This window comes from Oncorhynchus masou, chromosome 21 (genome assembly GCF_036934945.1).
Source record: "Oncorhynchus masou masou isolate Uvic2021 chromosome 21, UVic_Omas_1.1, whole genome shotgun sequence".
Taxonomy (NCBI): domain Eukaryota; kingdom Metazoa; phylum Chordata; class Actinopteri; order Salmoniformes; family Salmonidae; genus Oncorhynchus; species Oncorhynchus masou.
In genome coordinates this window covers 35832632-35855799 of record NC_088232.1, presented here as the reverse complement: position 1 = coordinate 35855799, position 23168 = coordinate 35832632, and the positions used below count along the sequence as shown (strand labels likewise).

The 23168-nt window shown below is 41.7% G+C and overlaps 1 protein-coding gene across 1 annotated transcript in view; it reads left to right on the top strand.

The window, feature by feature from the left end:
- Positions 1 to 23168, top strand: part of LOC135507499 (ryanodine receptor 3-like) — a 61733-nt gene that overhangs the window by 34610 nt on the left and 3955 nt on the right. The window contains exons 2-3 of the mRNA XM_064927011.1: positions 10813 to 10932; positions 18485 to 18589. Of these exons, the coding sequence (XP_064783083.1) occupies positions 10813 to 10932; positions 18485 to 18589 (225 nt within the window). The remainder of the gene's footprint in view (positions 1 to 10812; positions 10933 to 18484; positions 18590 to 23168) is intronic.

Here is a 23168-nt window from a genome sequence, read left to right as displayed (position 1 = left end):
AAGGTGGTCTGGAGTTTTTTTTCTCCTCTGGTTGCACGTGACATGCTGGTAGAAATGAGGTAAAACAGATTAAAGTTAGCCTGCATTAAAGTCCCTGGCCACTAGAAGCTCCACTTCTGGATTAACATTTTCTTGTTTGCTTATGGCCTTATACAGCTTGATGAGTGAGGTCTTAGTGCCAGCGTCGGTTTGTGGTGGTAAATAGATAGCTACGAAAAATATAGATGAAAACTCTCTTGGTTGATAGTGTGGTCTACAACTTATCATGAGGTACCTCGAGATTACCTTAATATTAGACATTAGACATTGAGCACCAGCTGTTATTGCCAAATAGACACACTCCCCACCCCTCGTCTTACCAGACGTAGCTGTTCTGTCCTGCCGATGCACGGAAAACCCAGCTAACTGTATATTATCTGTGTCGTAGTTCAGCCACAACTTGGTGAAACATACAATATTACAGTTTTTAATGTCCAGTTGGTTGGATAGTCTCGATCGGAGCTTATCCAGTTTATTTTCCAGTGATTGCTCGTTGACTAATAGAACGGATGGTAGAGGCTGGTAACCCACTCGCCGACAAATTCTCACAAGGCACCCTGATCTCTGCCCCCTGTATTTCCTTCTGTTCTTCATGCGAATGACGGGGATTTGGGCCTTGTCTGGGAGCAACATTATATCATTTGCGTCTGACTCATTAAAGAAAAATCTTTTTACAGTTTGAGGTGAGTAATCACTTTTCTAATGTCCAGAAGCTCTTTTCGGTCATAAGAGACGGAAGCATCAACATTATATACAAAATAAGTTACAAGCAATGCGAACAAATTGGTTAGGAGCCCGTAAAATGACAGCCATTCCCATTAACCAATCCAATCCAGTGTGGAAAATATTACCTGAGGATTAACATCTCAGTCCTCAAATATAGCCTTGCGTGTCAGGCTTCTTGGTACAATGCAAATGTGAGATTATCTGGCAATGTGAGAGTACCTGTGATCTGAGCTTGGAGAAGGTGATTTGGAAAGGTGTCACCAGTTTATCATATTAAGCCTCAGTCTGTCACCTCAGACTGTGCAGTGTCAGTGTTCACAGAACAGGGAGAAAGTGATTTAGTCTGCAGCACATTCAGGGAGATTTGTGATGTGCCTCACTGTTACTGTGCAGAAATCTCACATTGTTACAGTGCGTGGGGCTAAAGTGATTATAGCACATCCAAAATGAGCTGAGCTATCATTCATGTACAGTAGTAGTAATAGTTGGGTTTTTAGCTCTGCTCAATGTCAAACTGCTTATCCAGGGATTTGACATTATTTAACGTGTCAAGATGCACTCTATTCCCCCTAGGATCTCCCAGGGGAGATGTTCCATCCAAAAGGTCTGATTCAGAGAGGTGCACTGTCAGGTCAAAGCCAATTATGTCAAGGACAATGCGTCCTCTAAAGCTGTGCTATTCATAGAAAGTGATAACAGTCATGATGGTACTGGTAGATAGTGATGATTCATGACTTGTCAAGTAGAGTGCTGTAATTAAGGAGGACCTTATACTGTACATCTGCAAGTTAAATCAGCCAGTGTAAATTTACTCATCCTAAGCTGACTCTCAGCCTCCCAGCTGTAGAGTAGAGGCACCTATCTCACAGCCAGGCTCACATCAATTGAGATCCATTCATGAATGATGGATGGTGGTTAGGCTAGCAGCGGGCTGCCCTACCTGCTCCCTCCCTCCCCTCCCTCCCCTCCCTTACCTCCTCTGTATTGGCCAGGTGAGACGGGAGGTGAGTGTGTGGGCCTTGCCTAGCGTGTGTATCATACATAATTCTGCCCTGAGACAGGAGTGAGAGATGAGGTAGACGGAGAGGAGAGATGGGAGGAGTGTGTGCCCAGACGTGGGGGCCAGACAGAGCCCGGGCCAGCCTGGGCTGTGAGAGGAGAGGAGAGTGAACCAATCTGATTAACGAGGGCCTCTTGCCGTGCTGCTGGCACTCAGACAGACCTGACGGCACAATATGAGAGACAAATCAATAGTGGCCTCGTATGGCCCAAATCACAACACCCCCTCCTCAGAGAGAGTGATTGCTTGTGCAGTGGTGTCTGTCCACTGTGTTGATATGCCATGCAGGTTATTCATGTCGATTAAATTCATAAAAGGGGAAAACAATGTTTTAAATTGGTCCTGGCATGCATGTTTATATGATATGATTCTGATTTCTGGTAGTGGTTTCCACCATAGTGCAGTGGTTTACAGTGTAGTACAGTGGTTTCCACCATAGTGCAGTGCATACACCATAGTGCAGTGGTTTCCACCATAGTGCAGTGCATACACCATAGTGCAGTGGTTTAGACCATATTGCAGTGCATACACCATAGTGCAGTGGTTTCCACCATAGTGCAGGGATTTCCACCATAGTGCAGTGCATACACCATAGTGCAGTGGTTTCCACCATAGTGCAGGGATTTCCACCATAGTGCAGTGGTTTCCACCATAGTAAAGTGGTATTGTAAGTTGCAGCAGCATCTACCTCAGCATTCACTATTCTATCAGATGTGTTCTACTTTGTATGCTGTAGTTGAATTGCCGTCATACATTTCCAAAACTAATAGACAGTTAATGTCCTCAAGGCTGGAATATGTCATGAACTTTCAAATAAAAATAATAATGCCTTAGTAGTAGTAGTGCTACAACGGGCATGGATGGAGAATTTCCTCACGGGCAACATCTGAAGCACACGTGTCCATAGAGGACTTGAAATAATGTCTGAAGTAGTGTGTTTTTTAAGAGCTCAGGGCCTTTCACATCGGACTTCAGACACACAGCGACACAGGGCTGAATGCTGCTACTACACCACTCTGCTCTGGAGTGCTACAGCTGCTGCTTTCTCCTCTCCTCTCTTTGCAGAATCCCTTCCTTCAGATGAAATATTGTAGAAGCACAATCTCTCAGTTAGCAGCAACATCAGCACATTCGGCCTGTCTGCTACATTGGGAAAAGAACATTAGAAATGTCAGTATTTACGCTGCCAGTGAGTGCAGTAAATGCAATCACAAGGTTTTCAGAACGAGCGCATTTTATAATATTTATTTTCAGAGAGTGGGCTCCCTCAGTAAGCAGTATACTGTAGGTAAATAACACTGTACAGTCTGTGAAAACTGATCAGTGATATGGTTACGGCTGCTGCAATATTACTGTAGTAAAACATGTAAATGCTTACAGCTTTAATAAATCACATCCATTAAACATTGATGTTATTTATTTCTTGCGGGATTCCCATTTATTAATGTGTATGGAACTAGAACATAGTGTAAAACAGGCGTGAATAATCGTCCTGTTAATTATTCATTAACTGCTTAGTGATTCTCTAACAGAGACATTCATTAACCACATGCTGAAGGGTGTTTATATGCTCTTACACTAATGTTAATTATATTGTATAACATTCATACAATGAAAATTCTGGTTAGAAACATTAGTCAGAAACAACCAGAAAGTGAATAAAAAGATATTGATATACAGATATACCAAATATACTATATAATGGCAGTTTCCAGTGTATAGCTGTAATAACTACTGTATATTGATGACCAGAATGTGGTGAAAAGACAATGAACTGTTATCAGTATTTACACTGTCTCTTACATGTTCTATGACTTAAACCAAATCCTCCATATCTAATAAGCCCTTACAGAAAAGCCACATGATTTCACCTGTGGAAAATCATGATTTCACCTGAAATTTCACATGAATACATGTTTTCGGAACATGTTTTCACGTGTAGTTTCATGTTGTTTCATGTTGCTTCACATGTTATCACATAAGATCACATGACAGCATGTGATTTTGGAACACTTCACATGTGATTAAATGTGAAATGAATTCATTTTTTCCATAAGGGAGGCATCATCAGATGATATCTTCAGCAAAGTGCATGCCAAGTGCCTCTTGTCTCATGAGGTAGGCCTAATCTAACCCAAAGCAATGAACAGCTGCTGTTCTCTTTCATGATGCTCCTCAGCATACATTCAGCTAGATCACTATGAACTCTCCAATCAATTACTCCAGCCACATTTATACTGGTGACTTGAAAGTAGAACCCTTTCCTTTTTCCACATTTTGTTACGTTACAGCCTTATTGTTAAATGGATCAAATAAAACATGTTCCTCATCAATCTACACACAATACTCCATAATGACAAAGTGAATAGATGTTTTTAGAAATGTTTGCAAATATATTGAAAATAAAAAAAATAGAAATATCTCATTCACACCCCTGTCAATACTTTGTAGAAGCACCTTTGGCAGCATTAACCGCTGTGAGTCTTTCTGTTTGTCTCTCAAGCAACTTCAGTGTCGATGTGGTCTTGTGTTTTAGGTTATTGTCCTATTGATAGTCCAATTCATCTCCCGGTGTCTAGTGAAAGGGTTGAAAGTTTAAACCAGGATTTTTCCTGTGCTTAGCTCCATTCTGTTTATTTTTTTTTATCCTGAAAAACTCCCCAGCTCTTAACGATTACAAGCATACCTATAACATGATGCAGCCAGTGGCGATTGTAGTATGTAAAACTTGGTGAGGCAAACTCAACATTTTTTTTTAGATGCATGCCAGCAAAGCCACTACACGACACAACACTAAACAATACATGAATTGCACCATAACGATGACAAACGGTGCCGAAAAAATGTTAGGGCCAACATAAAGCTCTCCCGACAGCGGCACTTTCCTCTCAGCACCACTAATACACCTGGCGGAGCCTCATCTGGCAGCAAAACAGTTCATTCAGTCTCATTTACTGCCTTTTTAAAAACCATAACTGATATGGCTGACTTCCGTAAAAAATGATGGTTTCTACTGAGTCTTTGTAGATTTGTGTAACTTGATAAGATCCACATTCTTCTTCAATGATAATGAATATCGACATGAGTTTTACTTTTGAACCGTACACAAACATTATTACATTTATGTTCAGTAAATTCACAATGTTTTTTCTTATATTATTAACACTTAGCTCTAAGTATAAGCAAGTGCACGCAAACGAGCTGCAATAAGGTAGGCCTATTTGTTCAGCACTTTCAAAATAAACACAGACAGAAATTCAGATAGATGTTAGTTCAGATAAATTCTTAACTTTACTTTTCTTTAAGTCAACGTACACAGAGAGAGAGAGAGGGAGAGAGAAAGAGAGAGAGAGATGTGGTTAGCCTACCATTTGTATTTTATTAGGCCTATGTGGTCTTAAAAGGAAGGAAAATACAATCACGAGGATCCACTTTTATAGACAATGTACCGAAGCAGACAGCACATTGTGCAAACAAAACAACCCTCGCAATATCAACTGGAATTACATGGGTCTATTAGCCTAATAAACATTTTTTGAAATGTTTTATTTTAATTGGAAGAGATTGTAACTGGCAAACATGGTTACAGACCGCAAAACACCATTCTCAACGTCAACAGTGAAGAGGTGACTCCGGGATGCTGGCCTTGTAGGCAGAGTTCCTCTATCCAGTGTGTGTTCTTTTGCCCATCTTAATCTTTTCTTTTTATTGGCCAGTCTGAGATATGGCTTTTTCTTTGCAACTCTGCCTAGAAGGCCAGCATCCTGGAGTCGCCTCTTCACTGTTGATGTTGAGACTGGTGTTTTGCGGGTACTATTTAATGAAGCTGCCATTTGAGGACTTGTGAGGCGTATGTTTCTCAAACCAGACACTCTAATGTACTTGTCCTCTTGCTCAGTTGTGCACCGGGGCCTCCCACTCCTCTTTCTATTCTGGTTAGAGACAGTTTGCGCTGTTATGTGAAGGGATGGGACACAGCACTGTACAAGATCTTCAGTTTCTTGGCAATTTCTCACATGGAATAGCCTTCATTTCTGACTGACGATTTTCAGAAGAAAGGTCTTTGTTTCTGGCCATTTTGAGCCTGTAATCGAACCCACAAAAGCTGATGCTCCAGATACTCAACTAGTCTAAAGAAGGTCAGTTGTATTGCTTCAGCTGTGCTAACATAATTGCAAAAGGGTTTTCTAATGAGCAGTTATGATGATGATCAATTAAAAGTATACATTTGGATTAGCTAACACAACATGCCATTGGAACACAGGAGTGATGGTTGCTGATAATGGGCCTCTGTACACCACCAGCTACAATAGTCATTTACAATATTAACAATGTCTACACTGTATTTCCGATCAATTTGATGTTATGTTAATGGACAAAAAAATGTGCTTTTCTTTCAATAACAAGGACATTTCTAAGTGACCCCAAACTTTTTAACGGTAGTATATATAAGCAATATAACAATTCAGATGTAGAAACTATTGCATAAGGGAACGATGAGTGGATAAGTGGCAAGCCGTAATTTCCATGTAGACATTGAGCAAGCTAAGACGGACCTAGTCGATATGCCTTTTTGTTCACTTTTGAAATGGACAGCAACATAATTCAGAACATGGGCTGTTCTTACAGTATTCTCCCATTACACCAAATCAGAACCGTAGGATAAATAATGGGAGCATATAAGCAGACAATGAAAACTCTTACAATATTCAACTATGGCATTTCTCTAAAACAGGCTATAGGCTACATGTGTACCACCAAGTCAGAACAGTTGGTTAAGTTCCGAGGGGGAGAAGGACCAAATTCTTAGAGCGAGACACATGGGCTACTAACAGCTTACTACACAACATACACTTAGTATTACTTTCTTAGCTATAGTATGCATATCCTGGCATATTACATAAGTTATGCAGCAGCATACAATACATATTTTTGGACTCTTGTGGGTCTTCTTGTGGGCAAACTTTGTATTCAAACTTTTTCATTAAAGTCAGGCATTCTCTGGATAAAGTCATGCTGGAATGACTGCATGGCCAATGTATTCAACTTTTTCTGGCCCATGGTGTTGCGTGTGAATGTTTATCCTTTTAAGCTAGGAAAAGAGACTCTTTCTGACAGATGTTTTAAATCCTTACACCCAAACCCGGATAGCAGGCAAAGGAAGCAAAACTGTGATTACTTTGCAATGCTTGCAGTTAGCCAGACAATGCACTGATTCCTTCCAAACCACTCATTGTTGAATTAGCGATTTCCGACATTCTGTATAATGTTTATGTCAAATGGCCAATGAGCACCGATACATTTTATGTATAATTTCTCTTCATATGACAAGGATTGGAGAGGATTTGCCTGTAGATTGTCGACTTGATTCATGAAGATACTGATTTTGTAAGTACAGTATGATGTTGATCAGTCCAATCAAAGCTACGGTAGATACACTGCTCAAAAAAGTTACACAATGTAACTCCAAGTCAATCACACTTCTGTGAAATCAAACTGTCCACTTAGGAAGCAACACTGATTGACAATACATTTAACATGCTGTTGTGCAAATGGAATAGACAACAGGTGGAAATTATAGGCAATTAGCAAAACACCCCCAATAAAGGAGTGGTTCTGCAGGTGGTGACCACAGACCACTTCTCAGTTCCTATGCTTCCTGGCTGATGTTTTGGTCACTTTTGAACGTTGGCGGTGCTTTCACTCTAGTGGTAGCATGAGACGGAGTCTACAACCCACACAGTGGCTCAGGTAGTGCAGCTCATCCAGGATGGCACATCAATGTGAGCTGTGGCAAGAAGGTTTGCTGTGTCTGTCAGCGTAGTGTCCTGAGCATGGAGGCGCTACCAGGAGACAGGCCAGTACATCAGGAGACGTGGAGGAGACCGTAGGAGGGCAACAACCCAGCAGCAGGACCGCTACCTCCTCCTTTGTGCAAGGAGGAGCAGGAGGAGCACTCCCAGCGCCCTGCAAAATTACCTCCAGCAGGCCACAAATGTGCATGTGTCTGCTCAAACAGTCAGAAACAGACTCTATGAGGGTGGTATGAGGGCCCGACGTCCACAGATGGGGGTTGGGCTTACAGCCCAACACCGTGCAGGATGTTTGGCATTTGCCAGAGAACACCAAGATTGGCAAATTCGCCACTGGCGCCCTGTGCTCTTCACAGATGAAAGCAGGTTCACACTGAGCACATGTGACAGACGTGACAGTCTGGAGACGCCGTGGAGAACGTTCTGCTGCCTGCAACATCCTCCAGCATGACCGGTTTGGCGGTGGGTCAGTCATGGTGTGGGGTGGCATTTCTTTGTGGGCCGCACAGCCCTCCATGTGCTCGCCAGAGGTAGCCTGAATGCCATTAGGTACCGAGATGAGATCCTCAGACCCCTTGTGAGACCATATGCTGGTGCGGTTGGCCCTGGGTTCCTTCTAATGAAAGACAATGCTAGACCTCATGTGGCTGGAGTGTGTCAGCAGTTCCTGCAAGAGGAAGGCATTGATGCTATGGACTGGCCCGCCCGTTCCCCAGACCTGAATCCAATTGAGCACATCTGGGACATGTCTCGCTCCATCCACCAACGCCACGTTGCACCACAGACTGTCCAGGAGTTGGCGCATGCTTTAGTCCAGGTCTGGGAGGAGATCCCTCAGGAGACTATCCGCCACCTCATCAGGAGCATGCCCAGGCGTTGTAGGGAGGTCATACAGGCACGTGGAGGCCACACACACTACTGAGCCTCATTTTGACTTGTTTTAAGGACATTACATCAAAGTTGGATCAGCCTGTAGTGTGGTTTTCCACTTTAATTTTGAGTGTGACTCCAAATCCAGACCTCCATGGGTTGATAAATTTGATTTCCATTGATAATTTTTGTGTGATTTTGTTGTCAGCACATTCAACTAGTAAAGAAAAAAGTATTTAATAAGAATATTTCATTCATTCAGATCTAGGATGTGTTATTTTAATGTTCCCTTTATTTTTTTGAGCAGTGTATAACGTGATTTGATGTCATTTTTTAGCCAATGACCTTGAGCCTTCTTGAATGGGCACTTCTAATGTAAATCTATGGCAGCAAGGGGGCTTGAACTGCCTAGTTCTCCCTGTAGATTCTGCGGTGACGTAGTGTCTACATGAGAAACCGAACACTTAGTCAATCACGGCACAAAGAAGATTCCCAATGCCTATGCTCTGTTTGTTCGCTGGCTTCCCCTCCACCAGGGAAAGCACTAAGCTACATAGGCTAAAACACCTCTATTTTGGAGCTGCTTTACTCAATAAAAAATCCATGTTTGTATGCGACTTTATTAACTCAATGATTATGTATTTATTTACATTGGTTGCAAACTGATATGTGACACAACTTCATGCCAGGATAACATGCAGAGTGGTACTCAGTAGTGTGTTGTATTGGATTTGCCCCAAACTTAACACTTTCTATTCAGGACAAATTGTATATTGCTTTGCCACATTTTTAGCAGTATTACTTTCGTGCATGTTTTGGAATATTTGTATTCTGTACAGGCTTCCTTCTTTTCACTCTGTCATTTAGGTTAGTATTGTGGAGTAACTACAATGTTGTTGATCCATCCTCAGTATTCTCCTATCACAGCCATTCAACTCTGTAACTGTTTTAAAGTCACCATTGGCTCATGGTGAAATCCTTGAGCAGTTTCTTTCCTGTCCGGAAACTGAATTAGGAAGGACGCCTGTATCTTTGTAGTGACTGCGGTTCTTGACATACCATCCAAAGTGTAATGAATAACTTCACCATGCTCAAGGGAATATTCCATGTCTGTTTTTTTTACCCATCTACCAATAGGTGCCCTTCTTTCTGAGGCATTGGTAAGCCTCTCGGTTCATTGTGGTTGAATCTGTGTTTGAAATTCACTTCTCGACTGACAGAACTTACAGATAATTATAATTGTATAACACTATTATTGCACACAGATTGAGTCCATGCAACTTATTATGTGACTTGTGAAGACTCATTCTACTCCTAAATAAAAATTAAAGAACTTAATTCCACTTTGACATTATGGGTTATTGTGTGTAGGCCACTGACCAAAAATCTAAATTCAATCAATTTTAAATTCAGGCTGTAACAACAAAATATGGAAAAAGTCAAGAGGTGTGAATGGTTTCTGAAAGTATTGTAAATAGCGTGAATAGCCTAAAGGATGTTTGGCAGACTTAAAGGGATCCTCAGTGGATCATTTGTGTTTGTTCATTACCTTAGCAGGAGACTGCCCAATCAACAGCCCGAAACAGTGAGCCCAAATAGAGAAATGTATTAGTCATCAATATTAACTCCTCAAAGCAGGAATTAATATTGCATTGTCTTTTTCTTTAGCATTTGTGTCAACCTATTCTCTGGTTCTGCGTGGTGCGTCAAGGCTTCATTAAGACGTAAAATACTAGAAATCTCACCCCACCATTTTTCCTTTATTTTTAAGGTACCTATTTTGCTGCTGGAAAATATGGTCCTTGAGAAAAGATTGTGAAGCCTGAATCTTAAACCAGCAGCCCATTCAATGTAATGCTCCGCAATTATGTCACATTATTCTGCAATGATGTAAATGCTGACTTTTTTCTAGCCATCCAGTGTCTGGGTAGATGAATCCCCTGTTTCCAGAACACACTCTTAGAAAAAAGGGTTCCAAAAGTGTTCTGTATCTGTCCCTATAGAAGATCCATGTTTGGTTCCTGGTGGAACCGTTTTTGGTTCCATATAGAATAACTATTTTAGGTTCTACGTAGAACCATCTGTGGAAAGGGTTCTACCTGGAACCAAAAGGGGTTCTTCAAAGGGTTCTCCTATGGGGACTTCCGAAGAAGCCTTTTAGGTTCTAGATTTTTTTCTAATAGTGTGGAGTCACAGTGAATAATCTCCCCCTGTTAAAAGGTGGTTGATGGGCTCCTGCTCCTGAGCGTAGTTTTTTTTTGTCTACCTCCTCTCACTCTGAAAACCTCCATTTTGTCTTGACAGGATGATGAAGTGGTGCTCCAGTGTGTCGCCTGCATCCACAAGGAGAATCGCAAGTTCTGCCTGACTGCAGAGGGGCTCGGCAATCGACTGTGCTACCTGGAACCCACATCAGAGGCAAAGGTAGGCACATAGAAATGACTTACTGTGGAGAGGAGTAGGGTTGTCACGTTATTCGTTGTTTGTTTGTCTCAAACTAAAATCTTATGCAAGAAAACACGAGACAGAATTTCAGCGTGGCTCTAACGCTAAGATATAATAAAGTATTTCCTACTGGAACTAACATCTTGAATGTAGAATTATCACCCTTATCTTTTCAGTGCCTGATTCTCCTACCGTTCAGTGTAGATTATAATGTTGTGAGAAAGGGTGTATTTGAGTCAGAGATAAGGTCTTCCAAGGTGTTCTCCATAGAGCCCAGTGAGTGAGATGAGAGAATGCCAGGACATGTTAACCACATGTTCACTGAGTTCAGAAGTCCATATACATGTAACCAGGGTCTTTACATAACCAGGGTCTTTACATAACCAGGGTATTTACATAACCAGGGTATTTACATAACCAGGGTATTTACATAACCAGGGTCTTTACATAACCAGGGTCTTTAAATAACCAGGGTATTTACATAACCAGGGTCTTTACATAACCAGGGTCTTTAAATAACCAGGGTATTTACATAACCAGGGTCTTTACATAACCAGGGTCTTTACATAACCAGGGTCTTTACATAACCAGGGTATTTACATAACCAGGGTCTTTACATAACCAGGGTCTTTACATAACCAGGGTCTTTACATAACCAGGGTCTTTACATAACCAGGGTCTTTAACATAACCAGGGTCTTTAAATAACCAGGGTCTTTACATAACCAGGGTCTTTAAATAACCAGGGTCTTTACATAACCAGGGTCTTTACGTAACCAGGGTCTTTACATAACCAGGGTCTTTAAATAACCAGGGTCTTTACATAACCAGGGTCTTTACATAACCAGGGTCTTTACATAAACAGGGTCTTTACATAACCATGGTCTTTACATAACCAGGGTCTTTACATAACCAGGGTCTTTACATAACCAGGGTCTTTACATAACCAGGGTCTTTAAATAACCTGAATGTACACTTTTTATTTTATTTTTTTAACCCCTTTTTCTCCCCAATTTCGTGGTATCCAATTGTTAGTAGCTACTATCTTGTCTCATCGCTACAACTCCCGTACGGGCTCGGGAGAGACGAAGGTCGAAAGTCATGTGTCCTCCGGTACACAACCCAACCAGCCGCACTGCTTCTTAACACAGCGCGCATCCAACCCGGAAGCCAGCCGCACCAATGTGTCGGAGGAAACACGGTGTCGCTGGTGCGCGATGAGACAAGGATATCCCTACCGGCCAAACCCTCCCTAACCCGGATGACGCTGGGCCAATTGTGCGTCGCCCCACGGACCTCCCGGTCGCGGCCGGTTACGACAGAGCCTGGGCGCGAACCCAGAGTCTCTGGAGGCACTGTGCCACCTGGGAGGCCCTGAATGCACACTTAATCAGGGTCTACACGCGTAATCAGGGCCTACACATGTAATCAAGGTCTACACACGTAACCAGGGTCTTCAAATAACCAGGGTCTACACGATGCTGAATGTCTCCAAAATCGTTATAAATTCACTGGGTTAAATGACGTGTCTCTCCCTTGCCCACTGCTTGCATGTACTGTGAGAGAGACACTCACGAGTGAGTGATTGCATGGAGTTTATTCAGTACACTTTTATAAAAGAAGAGATTAGTCATAAATGGAACAGAAACAGATTATTTACTGTACCCCCTTATACTCCACTGAAAGCAGCCAAAACAAGGCAACTAACATGCATTCACACACTCCTATTGGATATGCATTCACCTGCCTATGATATCTTGATTTACTCAGTTTATCAAGAGATTTACCATTCAAATTAAAGATTATTACCAATATGTTGTTATGTAGTTAAATTGGTAAAACAAAGTCAAATGAATTGTATGATTTTATAATTGATTAATTAATGCATACATGTCTGTCTCTGAGAAATGTTGTCATCAAAATGTTCAAATTTAATAATATTGAATATTGGCCATCCTGGACCCCAAAAATGACTCAGCATTTGGCCCTAAAATAAACCAGGGACACGCTGAGAGCAGCACAGAGGCAGCTTACTATACCACATTATCAGAAACACGAACCAATCACAGTCACCTGATTATACATGATGCAACAATTATTATGTATTTTCTTTCGTGATTGTACGTCTCAGCAGGCCTCCAGTTTTATGATAATGTTCAATTTGGAAAAATTAGACCATGCGGTTTTTCTTGATTAGTTCATAAACAAACTGTGGTTGTTTGCTATAATTGCTCAATGTTGTAATACAGCCTGGTGCTTTGTCAGTGCTAATGCATTTGTGGTTTGTGCAACTACGTGCAAAATCACTGCACGTTTTATAAGGATGGATTGAGCAAGGCTTAATTGTTTTAAAAACCAAATCAGCATTTGTCACATCAAAGGATGTAGTTCTCTCCTGAATTACTTACAACGTGACAATTCTTACTATTTCAAAGCCGATTAGTTTCATTTGTCACGTTTTGCCTGCTTGTAGTTTTGGAATATACTTGGGGAAGAAGCACCATTTCTGTTCTATAGAACTAGTTCTATGAAAGCATAGCAATATTGCACTTTAAAACATTGCAGCTGTCCAAGTGACAATATTACACAGTAAAGCCAGTCGCCCTCATCAGCGCTTCCGAATTCCATTCCCTCTGTCACTGTAACCTGGCATGATTAGATTATTCAGCATTGATTGTTCTTTTAATCATAATCCATTTAAGGTAAACTTAGCTAAATGACGTTGCCACATGCAGCACCGGAGATATTGAGACAAGCGAGATGCAACACTTCACTCTCACACAATCACACACGGTATCTGCGCATGTACACTTTTAGCTCGGGTTCACTTCACTCTATGTACAGCGTGGTAGCCATGGGACCAAAACAGTGGAGAAGTTGGGCCTTGCGCTTCAACGCTCTTAGTTGTTGCGGAAATTGATCTACTATGCTGTTTATTTTCTGCCTCTATGTCATATCACTGTCTACCTTTAACATTGTCTCCGATTAATTTCAACGTGGCCGGGAAGCTAGTTACATAGACGCTGAGATAAAGACACAGATACAGAGAACATAAGAGAGTGAGAGAGTGTGGAGTGATAGTGATTTATGTATGCACTGCTTAGCTACAGTTTTCCCCTTTCTTCACCCCCACCCCACAGCACTCACCAAGGGATGGAAGGAGAGGCAATGGGAGGGTCTGGATGCTTTCATCCCAGATGGGATGGTAATTACACTAGACAGGTGTAATGGATGCTCTTCCTGTCTGACACTTTTTCTCTGTTGCTTGGTGTTTGTATGAAATGCCGTCATCCCCCAGGGACAGGACCAGAGACCGGGAAGGGGAAAAAAAGACTCAACTCACTACAGTACCACTACTCTTTAAGAAAAGGGTTCCAAAAGGGTTACTTGCGGAGGGATAGTGTTTTTACCAAGAACCGTTTCGAAGACATGGGTTCTTTGTAAGGCAAAGGGTTCTACGTTGAACCTTTAACATCCTAAGAACTATTTTGTAGATGGAACGGTTGTTTGATGATTCTTTGGAAGGCAAGAAGGGTTCTACATAGAACCATATACTATTTTCCAGAATGCTCTACTGCAGGGAGAATTTGGAGAAATTGTTTGTTTTACTGTAATATCTGTGTTTTTGCATGTACATTGATCGGTTGATTCTTTTTAATCTACACAAAGATAAATAACATGCCATTTCTTTATTTTGTATTTATTGAACCTTTATTTAACTAGGCAAGTCAGTTAAGAACAAATCCTTATTTACAATGACGGCCTAGGAACAATGGGTTTTACTAATCCAATCTGTTAGTAATTGCTTTTATTGCACCCTTTACTGAGATAGTTGTTCCAATTTAGATGATTGAGGTGCTCTCACTATTCAATCTTCCCTACCCTGGCAGTCATTCTGAATTCAGGTTGTGGGTGATTAACAATTCCACTTGTTGGATATCCTAACTCTGGCTGGGTTCCACTAGGAATTACACGGGACTTTGCAAGCCTGCATAATGTGACTTGCAGGCCTGATGTGGCCTGTAAACCAGGAGATTCATAACACCACAGTGTTAGGATATACAGCGCATTCGGAAAGTATTCATACCCGTTGACTTTTTACACATTTTGTTACATTACAGCCTTATTCTAAAATGGATAAAATATTTTTTTCCTTCTCATCAATCTACACACAATACCCCATAATGGCCAAAACATTTCTGCAGCATTGAAGGTCCCCAAGAACCCAGTGGCCTCCATCATTCTTAAATGGAAGAAGTTTGGAACCACCACGAAATAAACTATTTAATCCACTTTAGAATAAGGCTGTAGCGTAACAAAATGTGGGAAATGTCAAGGGGTCTGAATACTTTCCGAATGCACTGTAACTAGGCCCTCGAAGAAAGGCCTTATGATATACGTAATGTATTATCATAAATAATCAAATGTTAAAGGCTAATAAGGTTGGTAGAACCGTTCATAGAGGGTTTTTAGGCAGAACCCTTCATAGAGGGTTCTACTGTATGTAAAATCATACAGAGGGGGTTCTTTGAAGGACCCTCTGCAAAGGGTTCTACCCAGCACCAAAAAGGGTTCCCCTATGGGGACAAACCCAAGAATCCTGTATGGTTCTACTTAGCACCTTTTTTTCTACGTGTGTACAATCACAATCTAAGCAGAATGAGAGGGTTGGTTTTGATGTTTCCTCACTTATGATCAGTCAGATCGACATGTGGAGCGTAGAGACAGTGTAGGGACACAGTATACAAAATATATACAGTGCATTCGGAAAGTGTTCAGACCGCTTAACTTTTTCCATATTTTGTTACGTTACAGCCTTATTCTAAAATTGATCAAACTGTTTATTCCCCTCATCAAATACCCCAAAAGGCTGGTTGCCTTACAATTGTACGTTGAATCAACATATTTTTTTTTTTTTTTTACAGTGCATGGAGACATACACAAGGCAACAAGGATGTTGATTTAAATGGTGCATGTTTAAATGTGACATCAATCAGCCAATGAATTAGCAGTTGATGTTTATTCATGGTTAGCTGCTCCTCCATCAGCTCTCTCGTGGTAGGATCACCAGAGAGCTGAAGCCCCCATCATAGAATAAACCATGTACAGCTATTGTAAAGTTAATGTTTAACTAATGAAATGGCCAATTAACTGTTAAATAAGATGAAGATGATGATATAGCCAACTACTTCTAGGTTTCTGAACTAATGCACAGTATGTACTCTGTCATTAGGGTGAACATGAAGGAGCTAAATTGAGAGGTCATCTCTTGGGGTAATCAAAGAGAAAGTGCTATGTAACCTTTTGGATCTCGTCCGCAGAGAAGATGGGATATGTCATCCATTGGTCTAGCTGCTCCCCTCCCACAGCATGAGCCATAAACCAAAGAGCAGTGTGTAGGCAAGCAGCCCTAAATATATCTTCATGATATGCCCTCTCAGATTGAGGACACACAGACCTACGCCCCCAGCGCCCCAACACAGATTCCTCCGTGCCACCCTCTATTGTGTTTCCCCAACAGCAGGCCAGGAAAGAGTGGAACGGGGGAGAAAATCAAATCTAGTCAAAGAATAGAACTGGCACAGAGTCCTCTCATAGGGTGCGGATCAAATGGACTTCGGGCTTTTACAGTGTCTGTGCTGCTGCGTCTGTAACCCCTGGTTGTGTCGATGGGTGCATGTGTGAGCATAGCGTATGTGTGTGTTTTGACTAAAAACAGTGATGACAATTCTCAAAATGCCCTTAGTAATGGCAGGTCATTAAGGTCATTATGTCTGAGTACGTTACTTTAAGCCACTTTGACATCATTTTGACATCTCCGAAGCTGATGCTTGAGGCTGTCCTAAGAGAGACACTGGGCTTCCGATGTTGGCATGTGTCACTACAAATCACATCATGTCTGTTTTACTGGTGTAACTCCACTGTCCTGCCACCGTTGGTCCAGCTCTCTGGATCTATACTCCACCATGATTTAAATGTGCATATTTAAAATGTCTCGAGAATGGATAGCTGCGTCGATACTGCTTTAGATTATTTCACATATTAACTTAGTTTTACCTGAGTGTAGAAAGCAGGTAGGCTCACAGCAGAGTAGAACTAGGTCGGCTGAAGTTCCAATTTAAAGTTAGATTTACCTGTAACAAGGTGAACCAGTTTAGCCAAGTTTTACATGTTGCTACTTAAAGGAGGATAGTGTGTGTGTTTGCTGTGCATCATTTATCTTGTAGTGTTGCAGGTCCCTAAGTATCTCCCTCTCTGCCTAATTCTGTCAGACTGCTGCCCTGTCCTGTATGAAGAAGGGATGAGTGCTCCACTCTCTCTGTTACTTTGTCTCTCGGCCTGTCTCTCTCGGTCTGTCTCTCTCGGGCTGTCTCTCTCAGTCTGTCTCTCTCAGTCTGTCTCTCTCGGTCTGTCTGTCTCTCTCGGTCTGTCTGTCTCTCGGTCTGTCTCTCTCAGTCTGTCTCTCTCGGTCTGTCTCTCTCAGTCTGTCTCTCTCGGTCTGTCTGTCTCTCTCGGTCTGTCTGTCTCTCTCGGTCTGTCTCTCTCGGTCTGTCTCTCTCCGTTACTTTGTCTCTCGGTCTGTCTCTCTCGGTCTCTCTCTCTCTCGGTCTCTCTCTCTCTTTTACTTTGTCTCTCGGTCTGTCTCTCTCAGTCTGTCTCTCTCGGTCTGTCTCTCTCGGTCTGTCTCTCTTGGTCTGTCTGTCTCGGTCTGTCTCTCTCTGTTACTTTGTCTCTCGGTCTGTCTCTCTCGGTCTGTCTCTCTCAGTCTGTCTCTCTCGGTCTGTCTCTCTCAGTCTATCTGTCTCGGTCTGTCTGTCTCGGTCAGGCTCTCTCGGTCTGTCTCTCTCGGTCTGTCTCTCTCGGTCTGTCTCTCTCGGTCTGTGTCTCTCGGTCTGTCTCTCTCTCTCTCTCCTGTGGTCTCTTCATGCTCTCTTTCCATGCCCTAGATTGGCCAAGATCCACATACACCGATACTATAGGCACTTGCTGTAATGATATAGAATTCTGAATTTGGCCCTCCAGTCAGTTGATATGCTTTCAAAGTTGCATCTTGTAGAGCAGGTGGACTGACTTACGCAGGCATTCAGAACTATTTTGGGAGACACAATATAGATAAATGACTCTAGGCTTTTCCTTATCAAATAAGATTGATTGAATATTTTCAAAGACATCTGTGTTATTGTGTTTCTCTCACTCTGCAGTGCTGAGGGAATGTGGAACAGGCATCTGAAATGGTTTTCAAGTGTAATCAATCTCTGGCGTTTGTAATTGATGGTTGTTATGATTATTAGTCATGGGTGTAATGGACAAAACATGCTTAGTAAAGAACAACACACTCAGTCACAATCTGTGACTAACCAATCTGAGGACCAGGCATCTGTAGTGACCAATCAAAAGCCTTTTCTGGGTTTCCATTTAATCTACATTTTATATTGAGCCTTTTTAACATGGTTTGAAATCCTCACTTGTAACTGGCAATTGTCTGCTGCATACAACCCTAAACCCAATCTCCCGTCCTCTGTCTCTTCCAGTATGTCCCTCCAGACCTGTGCATCTGTAACTTTGTGCTGGAGCATTCTCTCTCTGTGCGAGCCCTGCAGGAGATGCTGGCTAAGACGGGCCAGAACAGTGAGGGGGTGAGTACTGTCCTTCTACCGCAGCATCCATACACACACTCCACACGTCCATACACACTCCCACCCCAGGACAGACGGCAGAGAGAAGGTATCATCACATCACAGAGAGCCCTCTGGGAATCTACTGAACATCCCCGTTTCACATATTCCATTTAATTCATTACAGGATTTCAGGGTCGGAGAAGACTAAAATGTTGTGAAATTGTTTCTTATAATGATGCAAGCACCACCTGTTTATGTTCATTAATGGGATTAATGAGAGGAATTGGCCTATTACAGTGGCCTGGGGACCTGGGTGCTGGGAGGTTGAGCCCTCCATGAATAGTAATGTGAATGAAAGTCATCAGAAGGAGAGCGCTGCCCTCTTATTGCAGCTTTACTGAAGTGGTTCTGCCCTCTGCTGCTCGGTTGTCCATTTGATTAACAATGAGGCTGAAAGGAGAAATTCTCAATGCTATAATTTTCACTATAGAGCAGAATTGCACTGTAACTACTTTTGTTGTACTGTAAAACACACACAGAGAACCAAACAAGTTCAAATGACAGAGCCACGGTGTAGAATATACAGCACACACGTTACATACACACAGCCGAGGCAATGGAGGCAATCTCATTGAATGGACCTTCATATGGCTTTTGCATAGCAGTTTAATCTGTGTGTATAGCTGGTCTATTGGTAGTCAAAGCAGGTCTCGACACCACCTCCCTATCTCCTCTGAACAGCCAGTTACACTGGGTATCATAAGTATACACCCCCCTGGATTTTCCCACATTTTGTTGCTTTACAAACTGGGATTGAAATAGATTTAATTGTCATTGATCCACACAACATGGTTGTACACATTTTTACAAATGAATACAAATGAAATGTAGTTGTTGCATAAGTATTCACCCCCTTTGTTTAGGCAACCCTAAATTAGTTCAGGAATAAAATATTGCTTAACAAATCAGATAATAATTTACATGGACTCACTGTGTGAAATAATATGGATTGACATGATTTTTGAATGACTACCCCATTCCTCTGTCTCCCATACATACAACATCTATGGAGTACTGAATTTCAAGCACAGATATTTTATTTAACCTTTATTTTGACAAAGAAGACATATTGAGACCTAGGTCTCTTTTCCAAATGTGCCTGTGATCTATGGCAAGATTAAACTACAAAGACCAGGGAGCTTTCAGAAAGCCTCAAAGAAGGGCAGTAATTGGTAGATGGGTGACAATAACAAATCAGACATTGAATCTCTTTAAGCATGGTCAAGTTAATAATCATGCTGTGGATGATGTATTAAACCATCCAGATACATCAAAAGTGGTCCTTCTGAACTGAGCTGCAGAACAGGAAGGAAACTGCTCAGAGATGTCACCATAAAGACAATGGTTATTTTAAAACAGCTACAGAGTTCGATGGCTGTGATGGGAGAAAACTGAGGATGGATCAATAGTAACCTAAATGACAGAGTGAAAGGAAGAACACAAATATAGAGAATTAAAATGTTCCAAAACATGCATCCTGAATGCAAATCAAAATCAAATCAAATGTTATTTGTCACATACACATGTTTAGTAGACGTTACTGCAGGTGTAGCGAAATGCTTGTGTTTCTAGCTCCGACGGTGCAGTAATATCTAACAAGTAATATCTAACAATACACACAATCTAAAGTAAAGGAATGGATTTAGGAATATATAAATATTTGGACGAGCAATGTCAGAGCGGCATAGACTAAGATACAGTAGAATATGACAGAATACACTATATCACTATATACATATGAAATGAGTAATGCAAAAGATGTAAAAAATTATTAAATGGACTAGTGTTTAAATTATGGATGTCATAAGGTGAATTCACCAATTTGTAAGTCGCTCTGGATAAGAGCGTCTGCCAAATGACTTAAATGTAAATGTAAATGTAATTATTAAAGTGGCCAGTGGTTTCAAGTCTATGTATATAGGGCAGCAGCCTCTAATGTGCTAGTGATAGCTATTTAACAGTCTGATGGACTTGAGTTAGAAGCTGTTTTTCAGTCTCTCAGTCCCAACTTTGATGCACCTGTACTGACCTCACCTTCTGAATGATAGCGGGGTGAACAGGCAGTGGCTCGGGTGGCTGTTGTCCTTGATGATCTTTTTGGCTTTCCTGTGACAACGGGTGCTGAAGGTGTCTTGGAGAGCAGGTAGTTTGCCCCTGATGATACATTGGGCAGACTGTACCACCCTCTGGAGAGCCCTGCCGTTGCGGGCGGTGCAGTTGCCATACCAGGCAGTGATACATCCTGACAAGATGCTCTCAATTGTGCATCTGTAAAAGTTTGTGAGGGTTTTAGGTGCCAAGCCAAATTTATTCAGCCTTCTGAGGTTGAAGAGGCGCTGTTGCGCCTTCTTCACCACACTGTCTGTGTGGGGGGACCAGTTCAGTTTGTCAGTGATGTGTACAACAAGGAACTTGAAGCCTTCCACCTTCTCCACTGCGGTCCTGTCGATGTGGATAGGGGGGGTGCTCCCTCTGCTGTTTCCTGAAGTCCACTATCAGCTCCTTTTTTTGTTGACGTTGGGTGAGAGGTTATTTTCCTGGCACCACACTCCGAGGGACCTCACCTCCTCCCTGTAGGCTGTCTCGTCATTGTTGGTAATCAGGCCTACCACTTTGGTGTAGTCTGCAAACTTGATGATTGATTTGGAGGCATACGTGGCCACGCAGTCATGAATGAACAGGGAGTTTATTTGGTAAATCATTTGTTCACTCTATTTCTTGAACTGCATTGTTGGTTAAGGGCTTGTAAGTAAGCATTTTACGGTAAGGTCTACAGCTGTTGTATTCGGCGCATGTGACAAATACGATTTGATTTGAGTTGAAACACAGCTCGACCAAGTTGCTCTCTCTATGCTCCTCTTACAGGGAACATCCTAAACAGTGCCTGTCCTAAAATGTAATGTTTCATGTTTCAGAGGAAGGAGGGGGAAAGATATGAACATTTCTCATCCATTGTACTGTAGTATGACATTGCACTTTTTCCAGGTTGCAGTGGTTTACTGATCTCATTTATGCACTTTCCTGAAATTAACATGTGAGATTGTTGTAGTTCATTACCAGATGCAGCATGTTGTATTTTAGTACATTATTAATCCAATAGATAAGAGTATATTGTAAGTGTAGAGAGAGCAAGGAAGTGTAATTACTAGATCATTTATCATCTTATTCTTCTGTTGTCAGTCGTTCTCTAATGTATTCTAATAGACAGATAATGCATTTCTGATACTGATAATGATCTTATTCGATGCAATCTTCCTTGTTAAAAGTAACGTTGCAAACATTGTCTTTTGCTTTCATTGATCAGCTGTGAAAGATCTGTACTGTTTGCATTGCTATGTTCATCCATTGTGTTCTGTTAATCTCTCTACCTGTTAGCCTCTAGGCAAGGACCGATGGCTATGTTCACCATTCATCCCATTCTCCTCTCCTCTCACCTCTCTGCATTGCTGTTTAGTCATGCTAGCAGCTTGCTCTCCCAATTTCATATGTCTCCTAGGGATACGATAGTCCCTTCAGTGAAGCAAATAGGTTCCCCACAGAATGCTAGTGTTTTTTATATGAAAACATGAATGCGTATGCTGCTGAAATGGCTGCCATTATGGATTTATTTGGTTAAACAAGTGAATCAATTTTGTAAGGCACTTAGCAACATGACAAAGACAAATAGATCTGAGTATAGACTTCATTCAATTGTTACTGCTCACATTTCTCCTGGCCAAAGTGAACATTCTACATCTATCCTGAATTAACATCAGAATTAACATCAGATTAATGTCAGTCTTCATTCATTCCTCAGGGGATTTAGAGTTATGTTTTAATGTTTTAAAGTCCAGAATCATTGAATTTTACCAACAAATGATTACCTGTTCAGACATTCTACACCTCAAATCAAATTTTATTGCTCACATACACATGGTTAGCAGGTGTTATTGAGAGTGTAGGGAAATGCTTATGCTTCAAGATCCGACAGTGCAGCAGTATCTAACAGGTCATATCTAACAATTCTGCAACAAAACCTAATACACACAATCTAGTAAAGGAATGGGATGAGAATATATAAGTATAAAATATGGATGAGCAGTGACAGAGCAGCTAAGATGCAATAAATAGTAAAGAATAGATAGTGACGGATACAGTGGCAGTATTAAAGTGACAAGTGTTCCATTTATTGAAGTGGCCAATGCTACTTTAATAAAGTCTATAGGTAGGCGGCCGCCTCTCTGTGCTAGTGGTGGCTGTTTAACAATCTGATGGCCTTGAGATAGAAGCTGTTTTTCAATCTCTCCCGGCTTTGATGCACCTGTACTGACCTCGCCTTCTGGATGGAAGCAGGGTGAACAGGTAGTGGCTCGGGTGGTTATTGTCCCTGATTATCTTTTTTGCCTTCCTGTGACATCAGGTGTTGTAGGTGTCCTGGAGGGTGATGCGTTGTGCAGACCGCACCACCCTCTGGAGAGCCCTGCGGTTGAGGGCGGATCAGTTGCTGTACCAGGCGGTGATACAGCCCGACAGGATGCTCTCAATTGTGTACCTGTAA